The sequence below is a fragment of the Carettochelys insculpta genome, chromosome 19 (genome assembly GCF_033958435.1).
Source record: "Carettochelys insculpta isolate YL-2023 chromosome 19, ASM3395843v1, whole genome shotgun sequence".
In the NCBI taxonomy this organism is placed as follows: Eukaryota; Metazoa; Chordata; order Testudines; family Carettochelyidae; genus Carettochelys; species Carettochelys insculpta.
The window spans coordinates 5,445,506-5,468,571 of record NC_134155.1 but is presented as its reverse complement, the minus strand read 5'-3'; the positions used below and the strand labels follow the sequence as shown (position 1 = coordinate 5,468,571).

At 45.6% G+C, this 23,066-nt stretch overlaps 1 protein-coding gene across 1 annotated transcript in view; it reads left to right on the top strand.

The window, feature by feature from the left end:
* The window catches only part of TEX14 (testis expressed 14, intercellular bridge forming factor), a 105,636-nt gene that overhangs the window by 22,141 nt on the left and 60,429 nt on the right, over positions 1-23,066 (top strand). The window contains exons 2-12 of the mRNA XM_075013913.1: positions 1,126-1,240; positions 3,679-3,844; positions 4,777-4,913; positions 10,237-10,318; positions 10,996-11,126; positions 12,981-13,094; positions 13,984-14,107; positions 16,254-16,432; positions 19,265-19,416; positions 22,149-22,339; positions 22,538-22,688. Of these exons, the coding sequence (XP_074870014.1) occupies positions 1,126-1,240; positions 3,679-3,844; positions 4,777-4,913; positions 10,237-10,318; positions 10,996-11,126; positions 12,981-13,094; positions 13,984-14,107; positions 16,254-16,432; positions 19,265-19,416; positions 22,149-22,339; positions 22,538-22,688 (1,542 nt within the window). The remainder of the gene's footprint in view (positions 1-1,125; positions 1,241-3,678; positions 3,845-4,776; positions 4,914-10,236; positions 10,319-10,995; positions 11,127-12,980; positions 13,095-13,983; positions 14,108-16,253; positions 16,433-19,264; positions 19,417-22,148; positions 22,340-22,537; positions 22,689-23,066) is intronic.

Sequence of the window (23,066 nt, the reverse complement as noted above, 5' to 3'; positions counted from 1 at the left end):
TGATCTGTTCTGATCACAAGCTCGGCAAAGTTGCGGGTTTGAAGGCTAGAAGAGGGAGTTCAGGAAAGATTTTAACATAACTTTACCCAGAAAGGATATGCTCTAACCCACCTTCTTTCTCTAAAACAATACATTTGAAACTGAAAGTACTGAAATATCTGGAGCAATTACTAGAAGTTTAAATTCAGCAAGTAGGCAAAAATACCTTACCATAGCCGTGTCTACACGTGCACGCTACTTCGAAGTAGCAGCACTAACTTCGAAATAGCGCCCATCACGGCTACACACGCTGGGCGCTATTTCGAAGTTAACTTCGACGTTAGGCGGCGAGATGTCGAAGTCGCTAACCCCATGAGGGGATAGGAATAGCGCCCTACTTCGACGTTCAACGTCGAAGTAGGGACCGTGTAGTTGTTGCGCGTCCCGCAACTTCGAAATAGCGGGGTCCGCCATGGCGGCCATCAGCTGAGGGGTTGAGAGATGCTCTCTCTCCAGCCCCTGCAGGGCTCTATGGTCACCGTGGGCAGCAGCCCTTAGCCCAGGGCTTCTGGCTGCTGCTGCGGCAGCTGGGGATCCATGCTGCAGGCACAGGGTCTGCAACCAGTTGTCGGCTCTGTGTATCTTGTGTTGTTTAGTGCAACTGTGTCTGGGAGGGGCCCTTTAAGGGAGCGGCTTGCTGTTGAGTCCGCCCTGTGACCCTGTCTGCAGCTGTGCCTGGCACCCTTATTTCGATGTGTGCTACTTTGGCGTGTAGACGTTCCCTCGCAGTGCCTATTTCGATGTGGTGCCGCGCAACGTCGAAGTTGAACATCGATGTTGCCAGCCCTGGAGGACGTGTAGACGTTACTCATCAAAATAGCCTATTTTGATGTTGCTACTTCGATGTTGGCTTCATGTGGAGATGTAGCCCATGTGTATCAAATGCTCCTTTTTTTATAAATAGTAGTTTATTTATTGTTTTAAATTAGGATTAAGTTTTTTGTTTTATTGTGTTCATATTCGATAGTTAGGTTAACACTTTCTGCATTACTTACATTTATATAACATTTCCTGTTATTTAAAAAGTTGAAGATTGAAATTGTGTAGCCATAGAGAAGTAACTACTTATTTATTTATACTTTGCAGGCATTTGTGTTGACACAACTAACTCCTTGGGCCAGACTGCTTTGTTTACTGCTGCATTGCTAGGTCTTGGTAAACTAGTACATGTGCTCTTGGATTATGGATCAGACCCAAATCAGTTAAGTATAAGAGGCAGAATTACATCCCTAAATTGAAACAAACTTAAGTTTGTTATAGAATTAATTTTATTGTAAGCAGAAGATTTTCTTTAATAACTGTCAATGAGCAGATCAAAGAGGCAAAAAGCCCTCATCCAAACTGAAATTATTACAGAGCTTGCTAATTGGGGAAAGAACAACTGCAGAGCCCTGATTTTTAAAAAGTATTTAGTCTTTGCGCTGTTAGTGTTGCACGGCCTAGTGTCTGGTCTATATTTAAAAGTTAGGTCAATATAGATGTGCTCAGGGGTGTGAAAAATAATGTCATAGCTATGCTGACCTGACGTTATATAGATGTGGCTAGGTTAACAGAAGAATTCTCTTGTCAACCAAGCTACTGCCGGTCAGAGATGAGTTACCTAGAGCAACAGAAATAAAACATCTTCCATCCTTGTAGGAATCATCTGTTCCAGCAGTTCTCAAATGTCATTGCACTGTGACCCTCTTCTGACAGCAAAAATTACTAAAAAATGACCCCAGAGGGGAGACCAAAACCTGAGCCCACCCAAGTTCTACCACCTACCATGAAGGTGGCCAGAGCCCAAAGGCTTCAGTCCTGGACCAGGCACCTGTAACCTGAGCCCTGACCCTCAGAGCTGAAGCTAAAGTCTGAGTCCTGCCTCCCAGGATAGTGGGTGTGCCCTTTTGGCTTTGGCCCTGGCCCTGGGTGGTGGGGCTCAGCCTTTGGCTTGGTCCGTGGGCCCCAGCAAGTCTATGCCAGCCCTGGCAGTCCCATTAAAATGGAGTCAGTACCTGCTTTGGGGTCCTGGCCCACGGTTTGTAAACCACTGATCTGTGCTGTGACACTGCAGCAATGCACACATGGTCAAAGGGACTGCACTCGGGGGGACTGGTGAGGGGATACATGGGAGCTACGGTCCACGTGACCTGCCTCAGCCTTCCACAACAGGCCCTGGCTCTCCCTATCCCTGCTCTGCCCTTTTTCCATGCTTCCGTGCTCTTTGCCCCGCATCTTCCCCAAACCCCCATCTCCCAAGCAATGCAGCCCTGGGGACTAGCAGAGCTGGGGTTCCCACCCCCCCAGCTCACTGACAGCACAGGGAGAAGGGGAGCAACACAGGCACAACTCCCTCTGCTCCCTGGCTTCCTGCTGGTAAGTGTGGGGGCAGTCACACCCCTCCCCCGACTGGCAGGTCATCAGAGCAGAGTGAACTGGGGCCGCATTGATCTACTTCCCCTGCTGCTGCTGGTGAGTGTGGGGAGGCTGACGCCTGCTGTGGACAACAGGTTCCCCCACTAATGCCTCTGGACACCCAAAGACTCTGGTCCTGTTGGATGCTGTCTGGCCCCTTGCTCCTCCCACCCATGGCGTTTGGAGGGACATATGCCTCCTTGGCTGTGTCTACACTAGCCAAAAACTTCGAAATGGCCATTTTGAAGTTTACTAATGATGTGCTGACATACATATTCTGCGCCTCATTAGCATGCGAGCGGCTGCGGCACTTCAAAATTGATGCAGCTCACTGCCGCGCGGCTCGTCCAGAAGGGCTCCTTTTCGAAAGGACCCCGCCTACTTCGAAGTCCCCTTATTCCTATGAGTAGATAGGAATAAGGGGACTTCGAAGTAGGCGGGGTCCTTTCAAAAAGGAGCGCCATCTGGACGAGCCGCGTGGCGGTGAGCCACGTCAAATTCAAAGTGCCGTGGCCGCCCGCATGCTAATGAGGTGCTGAATATGTATGTCAGCGCTTCATTAGTATACTTCGAAATGGCCATTTGCATGGCCGTTTAGAAGTTTTTGGCTAGTGTAGACGTAGCCCTTGTGTCCCTCCACACGTCACCCCGTGTACGCTGTGTTGATGTAGGTAATCCACTTCCTTGTCAGAATTAGGTATGCTTAGCTACAGAACTCTGGATGACATACCTTCTTCAGTCCGTAACTTAAGTGTAGAGCAGGCCTCTGTTTCTGACTGTGTCTTGAGGTAAATGCCTGATGGAAGTGAATGGGAGAAGGGAATACCATTCACAACTTTTTCTAAATGCCTTTGGTTTGTTTGTCCTTCAGGAGGCGGGATTTTTTAGCATGGATCAGCGGAATAGCATAAAGCCTAACTGGAAGTTTTTTAAACACTGAAAATATTAATCATAGCCTCAGAAGTACATACCCAGTGAGAGAAGTGGAAGGGAAAAGCTTGGTTTCTGCCCTGAACAAGCAAAGGGCAGAAAAGTGTATTGAGAATGGGATGGTTTCTCATGCCTGTAATTTTCTAGTGCCTCAGGTGACAATAAAAGGCCACACAGTTAAGAATCTATACATGGAATCACATTTGGCAAGATCAGGGTGGATTTTTTTGCTCTAGCAAGTATGTGTTTCAAGAGATATCTGAAGTTTACTATAACAAAGGCAGTTGGAAATATTTTTATTCTAATATTCCTCAGCCGTTGTTATGATGGGAGCACCCCAGTACATGCTGCAGCTTTCTCAGGAAATCAATGGATTCTTAGTAAGTTGTTGGACGCAGGAGGTGATCTACGAGTACATGATAAAAATGGAAGAAATCCGCAGTGTTGGGCTATGTCAGCTGGAAAGGAAAGTAGTGCTCAGGTACACAAACTTCATAACTTTATCTTGGCAATATTGTCTGGAAACAAATAGTCCATACCCAGGAAACAGATAATGGTAAGATAACAGGTAATGTTAAGTGATTTGGTTTGTGTTACTTTTGGCTTATATTATATTCTGAGGTCTTGATCAATCAAGCTCAAATTGATTTTAGTGGTACTCTACATGGGGCAGAGATCTGCCTGTATTTACAAGCCTGCAGTGTCAGAACCACGTGTAAATGTTCAGCGATGGGAGCTACAGCAAAAGGCCCTGATTTTGCAATCCTTCCATACTTGTGAGTAGTTCCATTGGAAGTGCAGCTACTCACATATGTAATGGCATACATGCGTGCAAGTGTTTGCAGGATAAAGGCTAGAACAATAAACATTCTGGTGTTCATGCTACTTATTTATTACTGGAACAAAATATTACAAGAAATATGTTGATTTAAAATGATTCTGTCTTGGTATGAGACAGTTTGCTTTTCCTTATGCATATTTTACAGAGAGATCTAGTTAGAATAATTCAAGATAGATTATTCCTTTATTATTAATTGTCCTGGAATCCAGGTGATTTTTTCATTTTCACCTTCAGAATTCTAATATTGACATTGCCTCTGTCATCTGCAGTGCTTGAGGTTTGATTTTATTTACATATTCAGACGGCTAATTTTTCTTTAAATGTCTGTGTACACAATGGATGCAGCTTCTTTTTGAGTGTGCTGAATTGTAATCGATATCTGCATTATTATTTTAGACTATATATGGACAGTAAAGACTCTCTAATAAAATATTTAATATATCACATATTTTGCTGGTGTCAAATATTGCCACCAATAAGTAAGTGACAATTTTTCTTTGCGATCCTGCTCTGTTAATTTAAATTAGGAACATTTATAACCTAGTGTTTCGTAAACCCTTAATGTTTTTCAGATGTTAGAATTTATACAGCGCTGTGCATCACACATGCAGGCTGCAATTCAGAATTTCCCCTCTGATTTACTTAGGAAGGTTGGTTCATCAAAAGTACTGGTCTGTACCCCATCCAGATTTGGTGGCATTGCACAAGGGTAAGAACTTAACTTCATAGCAATTCAGGGAAGTTTCATACCATACTCAAGTATCCTGAAACTTATAGGCTGCGTCTATGCTACACAGAAATTTTTGAAAAGCTATATCAAAACGAGATTTTAAATAGCACGACCACACACGCAAGCCAGATGGCTATACCGGTTTGCTATTTTGAAAGAGCTCCTCCAGTCTTTCAATAGGGAGTGTCCACACAGCAACACAAGCCCTTTTGAAAGAATAAGCCAGGAAACATCATGCATGGGGTCACATGGCTGACAAGCCTGTCCAGGTCTTGCAACCAGTGGCTCCCTTAAAGGGCCTCTCCGAAACACACCCACAGAGGACTGCAGAGCAGCAGACAGCACTGTGGGGACTGTGCTCTGGGAAAGTCGCTGCACATGGAGTACCAGCAGCTGGCCGAGGCTGATGCCTCCACCAGCACCAGGGCCTAGGTAGTCATGGTCAACCTGGCCATGGTGGAAGCTCTGCGGCCCATGACCCATCCCCCACACTGGGGTCCTGCAGGCCTGGGCCAAAGGGCAACCGCCCCACCCTTTCCCCGTCCCCTACAGCACCTCTGGAGCCACCCCAGCAGCAGGGACTGGTGGAAGAGGCTGGTACTGGGCCAGTGGGGCAACGAAAGGTGGCTCCAAAACTTCTGAATGTTGAGGCAGACAGTCATGGAGCTTAGCCAGTGGCTCACAACCACCCTGCAGCATGTGGACACCTGCATGTGGCCTGCACTTCCAGTTCACAAACATGTGAGGATCGTGCTGTGGAAGCTAGCCACCCTAGACAGCCACCGTTTGGTTGGACACCAAGTCAGGATGGGCAAGACCACTGTTGGAGCTACCATCCTGGAGGTAAACTAGGCCTGGGCCCCACACCCAACCTGGGAAGTGGGGAGTGGGCCCCTGGGCGAGGGGCACTGCAGGATAGGGGGGCCCTTGCAGGGGAGGCAGGCGGAGAGGCCCTGCAGGGGAGGGGGGCTAGGGACCACAGGGCTCCCCCGTGTGCAGGCCCACATGTCAATGTCCCCACTCACACAGGTGGTCCAGGCAATCAACTGCATGATCCTGTGGAGGGCTGTCCGCTTCGGGGACCTGGATGACGTCATGGCAGGGTTTGCAGCCATCAGGTTTCCCAACTGCGTTGGCGCCCTCGATGGCACCCACATAATGATCTGTGCCCCGGACCTCAGAGCGAGCCGCTGCTTGAACCGCAAGGGGTACCACTCGGTGGTGCTGCAAGCCCTTGTTGATGCTTGGGGCTGGTTCAGCGACATCTGCATGGGCTGGGCTGAGCAAGCCCATGATGCCTGGGTGTTCCAGAACTCCTGGCTGGGGCGCCACATGGAGGAGGGCATGTATGTCTCTGCCTGGGAGCTCCTCATGGGGGTACTGCGATGCCACTGTGCATAGTGGCCGATGGGACGTACCCATTGCAGACATGGCTGATGCGTCCCTACACAGAGTGCACCACCATCAGCCAGGATGCTTTTAGTCACCACCTCAACTGCACCTACAATACCATCGAGCGGGCCTTTGGACGCCTGAAGTGGCGCTTCTGATAGCTCAACACCTGGCTGGACATCAACCTGCCCAGCCTCCCCAGGGTGGTTACTGCCTGTTGTGCTCTGCACAACATAGTGGAGGGCAAGCATGAGTGTTTCGTGCAGGAGTGGGCTGCGGACGGCAGCCCCAGGTACGAGCAGCTGCCCGTGGCTCTGTGCTGCCAGGCATGCAGGGATGGGGTTAGGGTCCAGGAGGCCTTCAACCAGGAGCCTTACTGACCCTTCCCCTGGCACCCTCCAGTCTATACCTACCCCGCATCACAGCCCCCCCCCACACACACACACCCTGCATCATGGCCTGGGCATGCACAGGGGACACCAGGGTGCACAAAACAATGGTTTACTGAAGGTAACCAACACACATGTAAATAAACTGCACATGAACAAAAAATGGTGTGGGGTCATCATCACTGGGACATAGATATGGGAGTGAATGAGAGAGAACTGTGTACAAAGGGGTGGGGGCACACCCCTATAGATAGGGCCATGAGCCCAGGTGGGCCTAGTCCTCCAAGGGGGTGAAGGGGTGGGACCCTCAGCAGGTGCAGGGGCCCCTGGTGCCCCAGGTGTGGGGGCCCTGTCAGGGCTGGGGTGACGAGGAGGTAGGCTTGGGCAGGAGCTGGGAACACTGCTCAGCAGGGGGGCCAGGTGGGCTGGGAGGGGTGGGAGGTAGGCTCCGCCAGTCTGCACTGGCAGTGAGCCAGTGGCCCAATGCAAGCCAGGTGGGTGGGGAGAGGGTGGCTGGGATAAGGGCGGTGAGTTTGGGAGCATCAAGGGTGGGGATGGGGGTGGAAGTGGGGGAGGAGGTGGAGTGGGGAGCGGCAAGGGGGGTGGGCAGTGGGGCATGATACTGGAGGGCCGCGTCTACCTTACCCCAGACCTCCCTCCGCCAGGCCCTGTCCTCCTACTCCATCTGGAAGTCTCTCGTGGAGGACAGCCAGCTGCTCCCAGATGGCAGCAGCGTGGGCCACTGCGGCCTCCTCCAAGGCAAAGCAATGGCGATGGCAGGCCCTCTGGGCTGGGCAGCCGTGGCCTGGGTGGCGGGGACGGGGGTTCCCCAGCCCTGCTGGATGGCAGGAGTGGTGTGCCAGCGGCTGGGATGGGACTGGTCCAGCCCTTAGAGGATGACTCTGTAGAGACACAAGGGGGAAAGGGGCCACCCGTCAGTGCTGCTGCCCAGCCCCAGCCCCCCTCATTCCTCCCAACAGGCCCCCGACACAGCATCTGCTTGCCCAACCCCCGCTGGGGGTCCTCTGGGGCCACATCTGTGGGGCATCTGCTGGCTGTGGTCCGGCCCCCACATCCTTTCCTGCTCGGGGGTGGGTGGGGGACAGGGTGCTGTGCACAGGTGTGGGTGCTGGATGCCACCATGCATGGGTGTGGGATGCTGGACAGGGTGCCCCACCTCCCCACCCTCTGGGCTGTCTGATCCACCATTTACCTACCTGGGACCACCAGTTTCGAGGGAGCCTGGCTGGAGGTGACAGAGCTGATGGTGATGATGTAGGGGCCTTCATCCTTCGAGCTGCTCCCTGGCTCCACTGCCCCAGTCTGGCCTGATGGTCCTGGCCGGTCATGCGGGTCTGCGTCAGTGTCCATCTTGGGGCCAGCCATGTTGACTAAGGCTAGTGGCTTGGGGGGCGTCCTTCGGGCTGAGGAGCCGGTCCAGCATGTGATAGTGCGGACACCTCGTGGTGGCCCCTGTCCCCAATCACCTGCAGGCATCCCTGGCCCAGCTATAGGCATGCCTCAGCTCTTTTACTTCTGAGTGCACTTGGTCAGCTGTGCTCTGGGGGTGGTCCTGCTTCTGCAATCCAAGTGACAGCTGTTCAAAGGCCGCTGCGTTTCAGGGCCTCCTGGTGCTGTGCAATGGCATGTCCTCATTTGCCCAGAAGCCAAGAAGATTTTTAATCTTGGCTTCTGTCCAGGAGGACCCCCTCCTCTTCTGGCCCTGGCTTGCTTCCGGTTACCCCTCAGGCTGGGTGGAGGGGTTTCCTGGGGTCCCTGGAGCATGGGAGGCTCACCATCTGGCCGATGGGCTGAGTGGCACCACTGTCTGTGCTGCTGGAACATGTGCCATGCAGAGCTCGTGCTCCTGAGGCTCTAGGCATGCACTCAGCTTCCTACACAGGGTTTCCAGAGCCATGCAGCTTTAAGAGGCTGGGCCCAGAGACCATAGAGCCCTGCTGGGGCTTGGTAGAGCATCTCCACACTCCCAGAGGCTGCCGCCATGAAGGACCCGATATTTCAAAATAGCAACCCCAGAGCATCTACAGATGTCCTGTTTCGAAATTCAGCTTTGAAAGGGGCCGCTCTTTCTGAAATCAGATGGGAAGAGCAATTTCGAAATTCGAGCCCCTTTTCACTGAAAACGATTTTGGAAGAGGCCATTATGTGTGTGGATGGTCCACAGCCTCTTTCAAAATTGGACCCCCTTTCGAAATTAATTTTGAAACACAGGACTTGTGTAGACGAACCCATAGTGTATTTTATGTTTTGTGTTTTTGTCTTCCTGTTTGACAATGTCTATTGTAAAACAAATCTGTTTGTTTAGACTCTTAGGCCGTGTCTACATGTGCCCCAAACTTCGAAATGGCCACGCAAATGGCCATTTCGAAGTTTACTAATGACGCGCTGAAATGCATATTCAGCGCTTCGTTAGCATGCGGGCGGCAGCGGCACTTCGAAATTGACGCGGCTTGCCGCCGCGCGTCTCGTCCAGACGGGGCTCCTTTTCGAAAGGACCCCGCCTACTTCGAAGTCCCCTTATTCCCATGGGACTTGGGGTGGAGGTGGGGGAGGGAATAAGGGGACTTCGAAGTAGGCGGGGTCCTTTCGAAAAGGAGCCCCGTCTGGACGAGACGCGCGGCGGCAAGCCGCGTCAATTTCGAAGTGCCGCTGCCGCCCGCATGCTACCGAAGCGCTGAATATGCATTTCAGCGCGTCATTAGTAAACTTCGAAATGGCCATTTGCGTGGCCATTTCGAAGTTTGGGGCTCGTGTAGACATAGCCTTAGTGTATTAGGAGTGCTCACATTTATATGTGGGCATAAATACTTTTGTCCCCATATAGTAGAGCCAAATGTTTGGTAATAATTTAAGATTTTTCTTTATTTAAAAGAAAGTGTTTCAATTAATAAATCAGATACAATTCTGTATTTTATTATTGTTAAAATATTTGGTAGTGCATACTATAAAAAAAATCTAGTTTCTTTATCTCTGAGTCACTGCCAATTCTTAGAGGATGTGTCTGTAATGGTTTTACCTTAATTGGTAAATCTGATGTGCCTAGTGGGAAATATCTTTTTGTTAACTAAAAGTAAAATACTTCAGGTTTTTTATTATTTCTTTATTCAAGGTGAATTCAGGATGTCTGCGTATTTGAATTTCTATGCACTGACTTTAAATAAAATCATATACTAGATAATAGTTATGCATCAAAATCAAGTTGGTAAAATATGCCTAGTTTAAAAAACTTCCTTCATATTTCGGTATGCTGTGGGGTTGCCATTGCTGTGCTTGCGAGACTTCCTTTCAGCTCTAGTTGGGGGTTTGAGGGGGATGTCAGACAAGAATGTAAGAGTAGTAGCAGCCTCACTATTTTTGACCCGGGGAAGTATTTGAAATGCATCTGCTGGAGGTCTTGTGTCCTTCCTTTTTCCCTCCCTTCGATGGAAAGTAACTTTCCTCAAAATCTTGGCCTTCACTATTAATCTACTGTAGTTATACTTGTATGTTTTAACATTTAGAAATGCTGACAGTCCTCTGACTAGACTTCTGAAAGGTGGAGCGAATTCATTAAGAAACATCTACAGTTTCGGGTTTGGGAAGGTAAGATATTAGAGAGAGAAGGCTTTTTGTTTGTTGAACACAGTTCAAATCACATTGTTTCTATCTATTCAAATCCAGACATGGCCCCACAAGTGCTGTTTTCAGGCACTGCTAGATAGTTCCATTCACTAAACTATGGAAAATAAATGGGAAGTTATCTAAATGACTATGGAAGCCCTGGGCTCTAGTTAGAACCCTGAAAATCCTAAATTGCCACTTTGTGTTTGCAGATCATTTTTGCACATACAGCACCAATTTTATATCCATGAAGATCTCTTCCTGTAATCATCAGTGAGTCTGAAAAAAGAGGGATTTATTTTGAAACAAACAAAACATACCTTAGAAAGTAGGTGGAAGGGTTGCACCTGCCTGACTCTAGGGTGACAGATGCTGCTGTGTTCAGTTAAGATTAATTAGAAAGCTCCATTTGCATATAGCCTTTAACCACTGAATGGCTTTTGCGATAGTCCCAAATTTTATGGTTTTGCTGTTTACCTGTGCTCATTTGTGATTTGATTGTATACATATCACTAAAACAACAATTTTTAGCTTCAAAACATTTTTGACAAACACTGCCTGGTTCTCACAACACTCTAAGATCTGCGATAGAGCAGGGCATAGAACCCACGCATTGTTGAATGTTTCTCCCTGATATACAGTGATTGGTTTTGTCTCAGTTTTATCTAACAGGCAATAGGCAGCTAGGGTACCTGGCCTCTCTCCCTATCATTGGGGATAAAGAAGTGTTTCAGGCAGATGATGAACCAACATTCTCTTTCCACATTGGACCATACATGATCATGACAAAGTGAGTGGACTCTTCAATAATATTCAGATGTTTAATATCCATCATCTTCAGCAAACTGCTAGAACAGAGGGCTTGTCTGGATTTTTTCATTGTGTGTATAGGGTGTATTTGCATTAAGCCTGAGCTCTGCCTCAGGTTTCAGCCCAGGTTGCACGTCTGTCCACACACAAATAGTCTGCTTGAATCAGTGAGCATGCAGGACTCAGGTTCTAGGACTCTGGTACAGGTGGGGACCAGAGCACGGGTCTTGCTGTAACTTATGTCCAAGTCTCGTCATTCTGACACAGTTCAAACCGCAGACCTGAATCAGAAGGTCTGAATAGTGCAGCTCAGACGTGTTAGCATGACTTGTGAGACCTGGGTCCAGTAATTGTAAATACAGATTTAAAATGCAGCTTGGGACACTGAAGTTTGGAAACACCAGGGTCATAGACTTGAGTTCCATTGACCTGGGTTTACAATTCAGTACAGACATATCTACAAACACCCAGTAATCATAGACGTTGGGAATGGAAAAGTCCTAAGTTTATCCAGTTCATCTCCTTACCACTGGAAGTTTGTCCTCTGTTGTACATAGAATTAATATGTTGTCTTGCCTCCATTTAATGTTTATTGACCATTATCATGCCTCTCTCCCCTTCACATTCATGGTTAAACCAGACTATACATATTTAGATATATTAATGTTTTAATAATACATGTGCTGGCTAATATTGGCCTCTGGGTGGGGCTCATAAACTGTATTTAGGTAAATAGTCTCAGAGGGGTAGCCGGTGTTAGTCTTTAGCTCCACAAATAACAAGCAGTCATGTGGCACCTTAAAGACTAACAAATTAGGACATGTGACTTAATGGGTAAGACCCACTTCTTCAGATGATTGGAGTAGACTGGGGGTGTCCCACCAGTTAGGGACTAAGAGCCACAGATAGAGTGCAAAGAGCCGTGTATTATTTTTATGTATCTATCTAGATCTCTAGATAGATAAAAATAAATGTATAATACATGACTCAGGGCCCTTCCTCTCCCCCAGAGCCAGGCACCGCCAGCCCCCTGTTGCAACCCAATCCCCCTCCCCTGCTCCAGAACCAGGCACCCCCAGCTATCTGCTTTACCGAATCCCCCACCCGTCCTCCAGAGCCAGGCACCCCCAACTCCCTACCCCTGCCCTAACTCAATGCTGACGACTCACTAAAGTGTTGGCTGCTGCCACGTGCTTCTCCCACCAGCCACTGAGGCATGTGCACAGAGTGGCAGATAGTACTCCACATTTAATGGCTCAGAGAGCTGCATGAGGCTTGAGAGCTGCGGGTTGGTGGTTTCTGGAGTAGACACTCGGGATCCATATTTAGGTAGGATGAGTTCAGGCTCCAGGGTGTACCTGGGTGTGTCCCAGTTGCTCAGATCCTGAATGAGGTGACTAGAGAGTGGCAAATACAAATCAGGTCCCTTTTCTACTGCTGCTGTGATAAGTAATTCTACCAGAAAAGGAACGTTCAGAGGGTCAGCTGGATGGTGACCCCTTCCTTCCCAGCAAAGTTAGACTGTTTCACAGTGGGTTAATATTGCCTCTGTGAGGAATGCTTCACAGTGTCATGGGTTTTTGGCTAATACTGTGGGGATGTGGTTTTTTTTTAGCTTCACTTCTCTGTCTTTCTCCTTAAAATATGTCCCCTTTCCTTGCACCTGGTGTTTGGCAAGCTGAAAGTTTATTGCTTCTCTAGGAAGCTGTGAATCAATTGTCAGGGTATTGAAATGCTGACATGTTACTAAGAGCAGGACACAGGTTTGTAATCCTAGGAAGCTTTGCCACTGTTTGTAAGAGGTGCACTAGAGTCTCCCCTTCTCCTCCTGTAGTTTAATGTGGGGCATCAGCAGAGTTACAGTGAAGGAGCTAAGCCTTAAACCACATCAAAACTGCAGCAAGCGACGTTTAGCTGATCTTCTAATAGCAGAACAGGAATATAGCAGGTAAGAGAGAATTTACAATGCTTACAATGCAACAGGTCTTTGGGCATCCCTGGGGCCTGCAAGAAACTACAGGTCACCTTGGCTAAGCTAGTAATTGACTCAGAAAATAATGAATTAGATTACTCCTTTTCCTGGAAATGAAATTTACAGTTCTACTTTTCTTTTCCCTCTTGAGCATTTCTGAAATGTGCATTGGGAGTTGTAATGTGGAGCGACCAAGATCCACCTCCCCGACCCACAGAAGTACTTTCCTGCCCGGATTGGCTGTGTCTACACTTGCATTCCTATTTTCAAAGAGGCATGCAAATGTGGGAAATCGAAAATGCAAATGAGGTGCAGATTTGCATATCTGACACCTCATTTGTATATTCTTTTTTCAAAAGAGCTTCTTTCTAAAGAAGAAAAGCAGTGGAGGTGCAGCTCTTTCGAAAGTAAACCCCATCTTTGAAAGAATCCTTCCCTTTTTTATGGGAAGAAGGATTCTTTTGAAGATGGGGTTTACTTTCGAAAGAGCTGTGTCTACACTGCTTTTCTTCTTTTGAAAGAAGCTCTTTGGAAATAAGAATATGCAGCTGAGATGCCAGATATGCAAACCTGCACCTCATTTGCATTTTCAATTTACCTCATTTGCATACCTCTTTCAAAAGAGGACTGCAAGTGTGGACACAGCCATTCTGAAAAACAATAATTGCAGGTTCTTATGGTATCACCTATAAAACATCAAAGTCTCTAAGAACAGTTTTCCTACTGGCCTATTTTGCTTATTCCAATGGTAAATTAGAAACATGAATGTTACATAGGTGACAAGACTCAGGAGGGCAGAAATTTATTTCTCTTTTAATATAATATGTTATTTGTGTTATAATATTGAGATTTTTCTCTTTTGCAGTAAACTTCGTCATCCTCATTTGCTGCAGTTGATGGCAGTTTGTCTGTCCCAAGATCTGCAAACAACACGTTTGGTGTATGAGAGAGTTAACTTTGGTTCACTATATAGCATCCTTCATGAAAGGGTAAATGGAACTATAGTTTTTAATTTATTTTTTAAAATAAAAATTACTCATTAATAAGACCTCTTACCAGATACCAGCATCCCCTGTGCTAAATTCATCTAATTGAGAGTAGCATCTTTTATTTAGAAAGAAAATGTGAGAAATTCTAACTCCCATTTTGTACTATGGGGCTTTTCTCATCACGTCATGTCATATAACATAACATATCGGTTAATCTATAAGGTGCCACAGGACTACTTCTTGTTTTCACATAGCAGTAGCCACTCTCTCAGCATACCCCATCCTGCAGCTCTTGAGCCATCTGGAGAAATTTAGCAAAGGAGTGGCTCTCTTGGTTCTTAGTTATGGAGAAAAGGTTTAGGTTATATTATTGTCTGTAATTTCTCTTAATAAAGCCAAGCTGCAGGAGGGTTTAAGTTTTGACTCTACATAGTGGATAAACTGTTTGAGAGCTGGCTAGGAGAGACACCTCTCCTCACTTCCCATAACAGGGACCATATTCTGCTCTTTGAGAAATGAAATGATAGGCATAAAATCATTTTTATTTCCTGAACATTCACAGCGAATTGTCCATATCTGGTTGGGCTGTTAGTAGGAGTTCAAGGATTTGTACTTCAGTATTAAGCTTGTATGACTGTGTAATAGCAGTAGAGAGTGTTTTGCTCGCCATTTACCAGAGTCCCTGTTCTGGTAATTGACTTGAAGACTGAATCATTACCTCAGAAAATGGAGGGACAGTGATTTTGCTTGATTTTCAATAGAAGCATGCCAAGGTCTGTATGATTGTTCAAAATAAAAATGTTGGATATGTGCGTGTGTGGGAGCGTTTTCTATATTTGAAAACATCTGTTAACAGCTTACTGGGAATCAGGGTAAAAGTAACTTAATATTTTTAGATGTACTGTTGTATCACAACCTCGCCACTTGAGTTAGTTCAGGGCAGGGGGTCGGAGTGGTTGTGATACAACAGTATGGCTGTGTCTACACTAGCCCAAAACTTCAAAATGGCCATGCAAGTGGCCATTTTGAAGTTTACTAATGAAGCGCTGAAATACATATTCAGCGCCTCATTAGAATGCCGGCAGCTGTGGGACTTCGAAATTGACGCAGCTCATCACTGTGCAGCTCGTCCAGGTGGGGCTCCTTTTCGAAAGGACCCCAGCAACTTCGAAATCCCCTTATTCCAAACAGTAGATAGGAATAAGGGGATTTTGAAGTTGCCGGGGTCCTTTCAAAAAGGAGCCCTGTCTGGAAGAGGCGCACGGCATGAGCTGCGTCAATTTCGAAGTGCTGCGGCTGCCGGCATTCTAATGAGGTGCTGAATATGTATTTTAGTGCTTCATTAATAAACTTCAAAATGGCCATTTGCATGGCCATGTCAAAGTTTTGGGCTAGTGTAGACGTAGCCTATCTGTAAGAAATTGGAGTGTGGGACAGAGTGTGGGGAGCTCACAGCAGGGGGTTGGGAGGTCTGTGGGGTTCAAGGCGGGGCATGCAAGAGTCATAAAAGGAGGTGGGGCAATGTGAGAGGGACTCAAGACAGGCTGGGGAGGCACAGGTGTCAGGGCAGAAGATTGGAGTGCGGGAGGGCTCAGGGCAAGGAGTTGGTTTTACCCCAGCTGCTGGATTCCAGGGTCTGTCTGGGGCATAGTGACCAGGCTGCCTGGCTGCTGGATTCCAGGGGCTGTGGGTGCTGGCTCAGGTCCACCAGGCTGGGGTCTCAGGTCCCTGCCCCCAGCCATCCAATGCTGGCGTCAGGGACAGCTGGGGGTTATAATTTAGGCTCCTGTGGGGGAGGAGGGTAGAAGGGGAGGAGTGGCCCACCTATGCCCAGTAGCAGCAGCAGCACAGGAACCTTACCAGCAGCATCCAGAACCCTGCCCCCAGCCAGCCAGCCAGCCATTCTCTTATCACTGTGCTGCCCTAATGCACATTGGTTTTACTTTCACTTTTGCTTGGAATCACTGAATCTTACCCCTTCTGGCTGGTTGCCTACTAGGGAGAATTTTGAAATCAGTCCAGACCTGAAAGTAACAATGACAAGTCTGCCTTTAATGTTACGTTAACGGTAGTTTTTACGTAACATTGATCTTCAGTTAGCAGCTGTATGAATGCTTGACTCATCTGTTTCACCCTCCTGCTCCAGCGTTCAGAATTCCCAGTATTGCACATGGAGACAATTGTGCATCTACTGCTTCAGGTGAATGATGCTTTGAGGTTTTTACATTCCCGGGGATATATTCACCGTTCGCTCACCTCTTATGCTGTACAGATTGTTTCTGCTGGTGAGGCAAAGTTAACCAACTTGGAGTACATGATAGAAAGGTAAAGAATTACCACATTGTTACTTGGAAAGATGGATGGGTGAAGCCAAATTGAGAACTGAATTCCGTTGTCAGGGTGAACCTGCAGATCACCTAATTACTTGTGTATCTCTGTGGATGAACAAGGTCACAGAGATCTAGCCTAATCTTTCTTTGACAGCATTGCAGATCTGAGTGTAGGGAAGGGTTTTCTACATCTCCATAGCTCATATGAGCAGTTCTATTCAATGTCTCAAGTTTCAGGTAATCTCAGTTTTTATAGCTTCCTTATAAGTGTCTGAAAATAGAGATTAATAATAGAAAAAAGTTCTCTAGTCCATCTTGTGTAAAGGCACTGGAAGAGAGACATAGAAGAGAAAATGGAACCTCCATCCAGTGATCATACAGAGACAGAAGTCCTCCTGGTGACTTCAGTTCTATTCGTTTAATGTAAATAGTTTGAATATATTCAGGCTATAATGCACCTCTGCTTATGAAACCTGATTCTACAAGAACCTGGGAGCTCCACAACTACTACAGAAAGTAGAGTTACGCATGTAGTATACACACACACAGAGCATAGTGCAGTTTCTCTCCTAAGCGTGGTGCAGTTTCTCTAAGAATAGCGTTATTTCACTGTGTAATTCATCCATCTCCCATTAATGTTAATAGACAAACTGTCAGGGATTAAATGAGTATTCAGCCAGACCCAGAAAGAGGGTCTAATATGATGCACACACATGCACCTCTCAAGTTATCCTTAAAAAAAGCATCATTTAACTTATATAAAATTAGTTACTATTGACATGTATTAGCAGAGCCTTCTCCTGGTGAATATGAGGTATAGTAGCCTCTTGCCAAGCTTAAATCACTTTCCTGTTCTTTGTCTTCTACAAACGTTTTTTCATAGGTGAAGAGATATTGTTAATGTGAACTTTTTAAAAATAGTTATTTTAAAAATGGTTTTAGGTATTAAATAATATGCTTTTAGTTGTTTTTACATTCCCTTTAAAAATTAGAAAAGTGCAGACAGGGTTTTCCACTTCCCAATAAGTGATTAGATGTGTTTGTGCAGAGAAGGAGAAACTGGCTGATAAGGCTATAAGGAAAAGAGTGAAATAGAATATGTACCAGAAGTTTGCCAGATGTACAGAGGAAATGAAATGAAAGATATAGAGAAATTTTTATCCACTCCTGTTAACTTCCTTCAGTTATAAATAAGTTTTAGGTCCTGTATTCATGATAGGTACAAAATTTTCTGATGGAATTGTTATGATTAATGCATGTTTGTAAAGGGAGAGAGAGACTGAGAGAGTTTAAGCTTGAGCAGGCTTGGAAGATTCAGTAACTAGCCACGCCTCAAAGAAATCTGGGCATACTGATATATAAGAAGAAAAAAAATGTTTAATCTGATGTGATCAGGTTATTTTCTTATTTTGGATTTGATGTGGGACTTGTCAGGCTGGGTAATGTACCCCACTGTACACTGTAACTTTTAAATTGAATATGAGGGAAATAATTATATGTGATTTAATCTACTTTTTTTTTATTTGCTCTGTAACACCTAGCAACCAAACATGCTTTATGAAATATATCTTTTTGTTTTGTTAATAAATCACCTTTTTTAAGCATTGATTTGATTCCTGTGTCCTGGGGAAGAGCCTGTGTATATGCGTGCCTAAAACCGAAAGGTCAGCTATCAGATTATAGTTTAATTTCTTTATCTTTGTTTTCAAGATCTCTCCTAAGGGAGGGTTAAGTGCTTGGGGTTACCTGGCAGAGAGACATCCCAACTGTGTGGTTGTAGAGAGGGATTTTCTCACTTGGGTGGTATCAGCTATCTCCCAAGGTCAGGGAATCTCTGACCTCAGAAAGCTTTTAAGCAGAAGCCTAAAAAGATACAAGGTATTTTTAAGATCTGTTGCAGGCCCCCATCTTCTGCTCTCAGAGTGTCAGAGTAGGAAACAGCCTTGACAAGTGTGGTTTAAATCACTTGTTTCTTTTGAATCTGCATGAAGTGTGTATAGCCTATGGCACTGCTTTTCATTAACACGTGGTCTCTGCCTAAAATATCTGACCACGTTTCTTGGAATAAAGTTAAATTAATGAGAACTGAGTATCTGTAGAATCAGAAATAATCCATTGTTATGGATCTGGACAATAATTTCTAACAGTGATTTTTCAGTTTAATATGCAGAAGAATCAGGTTTAACTATTGGGTGGAGATTGGAGGGAAGTTAAAAAGGTATATAGAAGTCCTGAAGCACTACCAAATGGATATAAACAAGCTAGATGGCACAGCTTGCTACTCTTTCACCGATGCTATGAATGATGACCATAGTTAAAGACTTGGTTGTAAAAATATCTGTAGCCTGGAGATCTTTAATCTCTGGTTTGTCTTTATTTGAGGATAAAGCTGTGAAAGAGGCTGCTATATCTCATTTTTACCAACAGGGGTCTCTTCTATAACGTGCCAACACAAGCTGTTTACTTTTCTAATATAAGTGTTCTTTTAAAGAGCTACTTTTAAGATGGTTTTGCTTTTCTGGTAAATTTTGTGGATTGCATAGATCATTTAAAATAAATGCATTTATGGAAATGAAGAAGTTAAGGACTGGATCCCATACTGTTAGAGCTTTCTAAGAAGATATTGCAATGCTTGGTTTATTTTTAACCTAAAATCCTGGATGGTATTTCTCAAACATTCAACTCAGTTGACATTGTTTGGTTTGTTTCCCAGTCTTAACATGATTTATCAAATCCTTTTGCCTCTGACTACATTGGATAAACCAGCTACTCATCATGTGTTATGGTTTCCCAACTTTGACCCTGTTTTGTATTCTCCTGCTGGCAGCAAAGATGGAGGAGACCACAGTGATCTCACACGTGTTCCTGTCCCAGCTCAGCTGTATATGTGGTGTGCTCCTGAAGTGATCCTCGAAAAGGCCACTACAGTCAAATCAGACATTTATAGTTTCTGTATGATAATGCAGGAAGCCCTAACAGGTATAGTTTAAGATGTTCTGATTTCTTTCACTAAGGGTGTGTTCACACTGCAATTAGACTGGCATGTGACATCTGACTCAGGCTCCTGGAGCTTTGGCTGTGGGGCTTTTTTCATTGCAGTGCAGACTTCCAACACTGGGCTGTAGCTGGGACTCTAGGACCCTGTGAGGTAAGAGATTCCCAGGGATCAGACTGCAGCCTGAGGCAAAACCGCTACACCAGTGGTGTCCAGGAGAAATTTAGCAGGTCACCACAGGCTGTCCCTGCACTCCACCACACCCCGAGATTACTCATTGGAGCTGCACAAGCCACCTTGCAGCTGCATCCTGCCAGGGCTGGAGTAGCTGCTGCTACCACACACTTGTCCCATGCATGTGCTGATCAGGGAGTGTACTGGACACCACGGCTCTACATAGCAATTAAACTGACCTGAGTCAGCTAGGTCAGGTTAGCTGTGTGTGTCTAATAGAAGTGTAGATGTATCTCTTTAGATAATTGCATTTCTTCCTACAAAACTCCTTTAGTGATCTAGGTTTTCTGCTTATAGGAAGGAGAGTTCCCAAGGAAAGAAGACATCATATATCTGTTTCTCAATATTTATGCTCCTCTAACCTCCTGCATAACCTGTTGATGTCTGGGGAGAAGCTGGGGGAACCATTTTTAATTTGTGACATTTCTGGAGGGACATTGGAGAAATAAAATGTATTTTACTTAGAAGTATTTGTTTCAATGTATCAAAATTTCAAATTTCATTATGGGGTTATACTAGAAGCATTAATCAGTTGGAAATGGCACAGCATTAGATAGAATTGTATAGATTGGAGAAGAGTGGGAAGAATTTCCAAGCTGTTACCTAGCTAAGGCTGTGGCCGTACTAGCCCCTCCTTTCGGAGGGGCTATGGTAATGTGGCACTTTGGGGTATGCTAATGTGGCAATGACACAAATATGCAGTGCCTCATTAGCATAATGGCGGCCACGTGTGATTTGAAACTCCCGGTTTTGATACACATGCCACCCGTGTAGCCAGGGGGACTTTTGAAACAGACCCCTGATTTTGAAAGCCCCTTATTCCCAAAACCAGATGGGAATAAGGGGCTTTCAAAACAGGGGTCTGTTTTGAAAGGCCCCTTGGCTACACAGGCAGTGTGTGTTTCAAAACCAACAGTTTTGAAGCATGCAGCTGCAATTATGCTAATGATTATGCTCATTAGCATATCCCAAAGTGCCACATTACCAGACGGGATGGTGTGGTCACAGCCAAAGTGAATGGGGAGCACCATGGCAGATAAAATTCCAGGCTGGCAATCACGGTTGAATGAAGGAACAGTTGGAACTAAGGGTACACCTTACTGGAATATAAATTTACTATAACAACTCAGAAAAAAGACGCGTGCATCATTGTGGAGAAGTTAATGAAAACTTGATATACAGTGTGCTGGTCCAAAAAGCAAACAAAATACTAGGTTTTGTAAAGGATGGCAGAACATTATACTGAAAATACGCTCTGATACAAATCTGTAGTGTGTGCCCTTGGAATACAGTAGACCCTCGACTTGCATGGGAATTACGTTCCTGGGAAAAAAAGTCGTAATTCAAAATTCATGCAAGTCAGTTGGGGGCAGGGCTGCCAGGTCAGCCACAGCTGCTGCTGCGGCAGTGATATAGCAGGCAGTTCCCCTGTGAAGGGGGAAGAGAGCTGGCGGAGCACTTTTCTCTGCCATTTCAGCAGCCCTTTAACAGGGGGCTTCCCCTTGACAGGGAGATCTCTTCCCCTCCCCCCACCCTATGACGTCATCACCCTGGGCCTGAGGTGGCAGAGCACAGTGCTCCACCAGCTCTCTTCCTCCTTCACAGGGGGATCACCTGCACCACCGCTGTGGTAGCTGCAAGTGGGGCTGACCTGACGGAGTGCTTTGCTCCGCCAGCTCAGCAGCCCTTAACGGGGGGATCCCCTCCACTGCCCCCCCACAGGCAGCTCCCTGAGACTGGAGCTTCTGCTGGGGTCCCTCTCTAATTGCACTAGTACAAGCTACGCGCAAGTTGAATATGTGTACTGTGTTCTGGTAATCCTAGCTGAAAAATTACATAGAAATAAAAAGGCATCAGAGAGCGGTAACAGAAATTATTCTAGCTTGGAAAGATTTGCAAATGAAAAACTGAAACACTTGGGATTACTTAGTTTAAAGAGGAGGCTAGAGGAGAAGGTAATGGATGTGAGCAAACAGTGGTTTACAGAAGGTAAAAGAGGCACTTCTTCCTATTTATCTTTTCTTATAGTTCTGAAAAAAGAGAACACTCAGTACAAATAATCAAGTAACAAATTAAGCCAAATAAAAGATAATTCTTCTTTACACAGAACACAATTCACTTGAGGAACTCATTGCCACAAAGTATCATAGAGGCAAAGAGTACTGAAAAATTCTAAAAATGGTTAGACTTTCGTTTTACTTATGCAAGCATCCACAGCAATAGCAAATGGGATAAAAAATTAACCAGCCATTACTGAGTGGGTTTAGGAAGAGATTTCCTCTGGGCAAATTATTCTATAATTGTTCACTAGTGGGTTTCTAGCAGCTTCCTCTGAAACATCCAGTGTTGGCTATTGGCAAAGACAGGGCACTGAACTAGACAGAATGCTGGTCTGATTTACAGTGACAGTTATATTTCTGTAGATCTTTCCCTTCTTTGGTTAGGGCCATGCTGTAAACCGTATTTGTTACATGTTTTACAGAAACTCTTCCCTGGAATGGGCTTGAAGGATCAGGTATTAAAGAACTTATAGTTTCTGGGCAACATTTGGAAACTGATGTCAGGCTTCCTAAACCCTACTATGACATTGTAAAGACAGGTCTAGAACCTAAACAAAAGGACCGCTCCATGAGTCTCCAGGACATTCGCTATATTTTGAAGAATGACTTAAAGGTGATTCCCACAATTGTAGCCTTTATGGTTTTAAAATTGTATTTGATTAATCAGAGTTAATTGTCTCCAGCAGGTCAAGTTGTTTAAGTCTTGGTCTGAGTTTTCTTTTGTTTATTTGGGCAAATCAGTTTAAAATAAAAGCTGAAGATATTGAAATGCCTAATACACTTCCCCTCACAGCTTTCCTTGAATTTACAGGACTTGATTAACACTCGAATGGGTCACTCTGATGAAAGCTCAACTGTGCAAAGACATGACATATTTCCAGATATAAACATCTGTTTGGTGTCCACATCTGATTGCAGGAGGGAACCGCTAGAGCTACAAGGAGAGGAGATACCAAAGACTAGTATGTTTCTATTAATGGGGAGCATGTCAAGAGCCTTCAGATTGGTGTTTCTCTTATGTCCCCCAGGATGGAGGGGGACTAATCCAGATGACTTGGCCATCAGCACTCCAACATTTTTGTGCTGCCAGTAACCATAGGCCAGTCCAAAATGTAGTAAAGTTTGTTTGATCATTTGGAAGGTTCTTCTCCACTGAGTTAGAGCCAAATCATGGAACTAGCACAGCTGCTGGAAGGAAGTCACATAGGGGTTTGGAATGAGATACATTTCCCCTTCTTTTCTTACTCCCCTCTGAAACAGGTTGTAGAGGGCTACAGGAAAGCCCTGCTGCTGCTATGTGCCCTCTATGCAGAAAAGAATTACAGTGTTTGTGGAGCCTC